This window comes from Primulina huaijiensis, chromosome 8 (genome assembly GCF_012295235.1).
Source record: "Primulina huaijiensis isolate GDHJ02 chromosome 8, ASM1229523v2, whole genome shotgun sequence".
Taxonomy (NCBI): domain Eukaryota; kingdom Viridiplantae; phylum Streptophyta; class Magnoliopsida; order Lamiales; family Gesneriaceae; genus Primulina; species Primulina huaijiensis.
The window spans coordinates 4,283,306-4,287,634 of NC_133313.1; the positions used below are offsets into that span (position 1 = coordinate 4,283,306).

Consider the following 4,329-nt stretch of genomic DNA (forward strand, 5'->3'; position numbering starts at 1 on the left):
GTTGATTAACACACTTTCTTCCATTTAACCCTTGTGTGGATTACTAAATCTCTATAAAAAAAATTTGGATAGTTTTTTTTTTTATAATTCTCTGGATCTGGAACATGGGATCTTGAAAATCTTGGTTAGAATCACCCATTCCATCCTAAAAAACAATGAAAATTTAAGAAATCGAAAATATAACATACTTGTCAATATATAGCCTACATATTGGTCATCTTATATAATTATAACATAAAGATATTAGGTTTTAATGAATACTAGCATACAATAATATCATATATTTATTTTACCTCCAATGATACAAGAAAACATTACAGGGATTCAAATTTCAAATGTTCTCTAGTCTGAAATGCATAACGCCCCTGAAATTATTTACATATATAACATAACTAACCATAACCGCTACACCGGCAGGATAATTTAGTTAATCTCCCTAATAAAAATAAGCTTATTGATGAAATACTTGGAAATTCGGGGCGGTATCCGAGTATACAGAGATAGGGTTACCTGCAAATGGAACTTGATCTGTTGCTGAATATTCACTTGGCGATGAAGTGATTTTGTCACTGTTGAACAGATCCCAATTTCCGAGGAATCCCATGAAATGAGCGTTGGAATCTAGGCAACCTGCGACAGAATCAGAGAAGTGGCTGTAGTCAGAAATAGGGTAAGAACTCGGTGTTCTTGAATTTCCAAGCAATTTCTCTATTGTGCCCGCATCGGATGATATCTGCTCCCCGAATGAGTTGAAATCAGACATAAATGGCGAGACCTTATTTTCTTGATCATGGGATCTTGATTCTTGATCAACACCTTCAAATGGGCAGCTGCTGGTTAAAGACTCTAACTTGAGGACATCTTCATTTTCATGGTTGGGGTTTGATTTGTTGCACCATTTGATAATCATTTTCTCTCTTGTTCTGCTCCTTGCCCTTGCTCTTGCCTTGTCTCTTGACACCCTATTCGTGGAATTACACTCGGCTTTTTTCGATCTTTTGTCGGTTTTCTCGCTTGAGTTTAGGCAATATGGCCCCGTAATAATTTTGGCCTGTGCAAAATTCATCATACCTTCTTTGACATCATCGTTTGAAGTCTCCTCAATTCCTGACATGACTTCACATTCAGAAAGAAATGATTCACTCCTCGCTTCACTTGTAGAAATGTGTGGATGGTCTTTCTCCAGGTCCTTAATAGCCTTCTTCGATTTCGTAAAGAGCCATTCAATGGTTTTGCTTGCTTTATCGAAGCCTAACATGTCTTGAAGATCGAAGAATTTGCGCGCCACTTGAAGGGATAATCTCATCCTCCTGTCTCTAATACCCTGAGCTGTGCAAATCTTGCTGTGTCTGTCTTTCTTGCCAGTTCTTTTCCGTGGAACCATGCTCATATTTCGTCTCCGAGGTGGTGTAAGATCAATCCCGTTGGGACTAATCCCTTGATCAGCTTCCTTCCCATTCGACTTTGAGGCCGCAATATTTGGTTTGGTCACAGTGCTGTTATTCTCAATCTGATCAACCACAAAATGATGATTTGTGGCCATGATCTGGCTCTGCGATAAAATCTGATTCAAGGGCATTTCGTACTCATCGAAAAATGGAGAAGGAAAGTTCAAGAAAAAGGGGACTGGTTCATCTTGTTTGGAGCTAGGGATTTGTTGATCACTGAGGAAAGAGGACCTTCTCAAAAAGAAATCGAAAGCCTTGTCGTTCTTTGATGAAGGAAACATTATATCTCTGTAAATGCACCAGTTATGATCTCTTTTAACCCTTTTTTTAAGGCGATCTAATTCGAATAAAGTTCCCTACAGTTGAAACAGGAACCACATCATGAAGAAGAATTCAACTCCATGGAGAAAAATTAAGGAGATTGTACTTTTATTTTGGGGGGGTGGGAGTGAATGAAATTTAGGGCATGAATGTGGTCTGATGCATCCCTAGTGATGGTGATGGAAGGGAAGTGCAGAAGAGAGGGCGGTTGATGTGGGATTTTACCAAAGAAAATGATGCCTATATAGACGTATGTCATTACGTCGAGCTTCCCTTGAATTTCAACTCTAGTTAGTGTATATAAACCCAAGTTGTGTTTAGAGTTTAACCTTTTATTGTATTGACTAGATGCAATTGGACTGTAAATGATTTTATTTACATTTTAAATTTTATACTAGAGAGAAAAATATTACACATCATCGTGTAGATTTTAGTTATTAAGTAAGGGTGTCAAAAACTTACACGATCTAGCAATTCGAACAAAATCAGGTTTGAGTTAGGGTTTCTCGGTTCGGGTAAAATTGGATTGGACTCGATATCTGATCCGAAAATGTAATCGGGTCCGGGTTGGGTTTACCCAAAAATTTAAAATTTTTTAAAAATATATAATTAATAAATATTATTTACATTTTTATATATCGTATGTTTGAAAAAAATTTATTATATATTTATGTCATAAATTTTCATCATTTAATATTTATTTTGTACATTTTTTATGTTTTTAAACAATTGTTTATTTGATTTAATAAATAAACTTAAATGTCATGCCCCGAGACTGAGGCATCGGTGACATTCGCCATTGTTTATCAATTTACATGAAAACAATTAAGCCTCGTAGCAAATAGCCAAACACCAGTCTTTTCCATAAATAAATATCGTCTTTACAATGACAACAAAATGAAAATTACATCAGGATTACGGAAGAGAAATAAATACAAAGTCTTGAGTCTAGATCTTTTGGTGCGATCACTAGCCCCAGAACGTCTCATGTTCCTCCTCATTCCATTGTTCTTCATTCTTATCTGGGGAGAGATGTAAGGGGTGAGTGCTTTGAGAAACACTCAGTAAGTAGGGGCCGATCGATTACCACAGATACATATAAAGATAATTTTAAAAAATCTTTTAACAGACTTTCAAAACTTATCATATCAAACATTAACCGAATCAGATTCGAAGGGTGAAACATAACTTATCAGAACAATTCAGAACAGATCAGATCAGAACAAACGGAACACTGTTATTCATCTCGTCATCCATGGTCAAATTGTCCCTCATATGTTAGTCCTCTATGGGGTGAAGCCAAAACACAGTTTTATACCCACTGATGGGGGCCATAACAGAATTTACAATCGTCGTTCCATATCCAACTCGAATCATAACAGTGTATTACAAAATCAGATCAATCAAACAGTACTTATCAGAATTATGAGAGGACTCAGTAGATTCAAAGAACGTCAAGACCAAAAGAACATATCGTACATTTATCGAGATTTTTATCACACATAACATAGCATTTTTCGAAAATGGTTTGACACACATACAAGCATGTCATACTTATACAAATTTTAAATTAGAAAGAAATACATAGCAAAAACCCATTTACTTGAAAGATTGTTCCAAAAATCTTGGAATGAACAAGTTGGAGTTTGACACTGAAAAACCAGTCATTTTGCAAAAATGTTTGCGCCTAATTGAACTGTTGGATCGATCTGAATTTTGGATATATTGCTGGACGTGTAAAACAATTAGCAAAACCTTCTGAAATTGAGCAGAATATTTGTACTCGAAAATTACAACTTTTGGAGAGAACTTTTGACGTTGTTTTGGTGTGATTTCACTCATTCCTTTGCCACTATTTATAGGCACCAATGTGATTTTATGCCTTCCTCCTCCATACCAAATGTTGCATGGTTTATGGCATTAATCACCAATGTGACTCTTGCCATTCCCCTTCCATACCAAATGTTACATGGTTTATGAACTTAAATGTCACAAATGTGACTCTTGGCATTCCCCTTCCATACAAAAGGTTGAATGATTTATGGATTTAAATGTCACCAATGTGATTTTAGGCATTTGAATTTATTCATGATAGAAGATAATTTATTTTAATGTAAAAGAATGTTTAAGAATTTAATTAATTAATTAGAGTTATGTAGTAAATAAATTCTTCTATGTCCAATAATTTAATTAAAAGCCTAAATTAAAATATGTGACCAATTGAGATAAGTTAATCTAGGCTTATTTTATTTAAGAAATTGTAACTTAACATGTTAGTAAATTTAAATTAAAAATTAGCCATGCATGCAAGATAATCACTATGCTAAATTAATTATTTAATTCACTAAAATACTTAATGGGTAGATAAAACTTTAAAGATTTAAAATACAAGATTTAAGCAATATTCTCACCCCATTTTAATAGCAATTTTCGGCCACCCCACTTCAAAGGATTTAAAGATAGTTGACAACTCACCATCTTGATTCATTTTCTTAATCTTTTTCTTGGTATGATAATCTCTTCTTTTTAATCACCAAAATTATTAAATAAGCAATATTTC

At 34.4% G+C, this 4,329-nt stretch overlaps 1 protein-coding gene across 1 annotated transcript; it reads right to left on the reverse strand.

Annotated features, from left to right (window-relative positions):
• Positions 1-261: 261 nt before the first annotated feature.
• Positions 262-1,965, reverse strand: LOC140982317 (uncharacterized). The gene has a single exon (XM_073448793.1). The coding sequence runs from the start codon at positions 1,727-1,729 to the stop codon at positions 452-454; it is 1,278 nt and encodes a 425-aa protein (XP_073304894.1). The 5' UTR covers positions 1,730-1,965; the 3' UTR covers positions 262-451.
• Between the last annotated feature and the right edge of the window lie 2,364 nt (positions 1,966-4,329).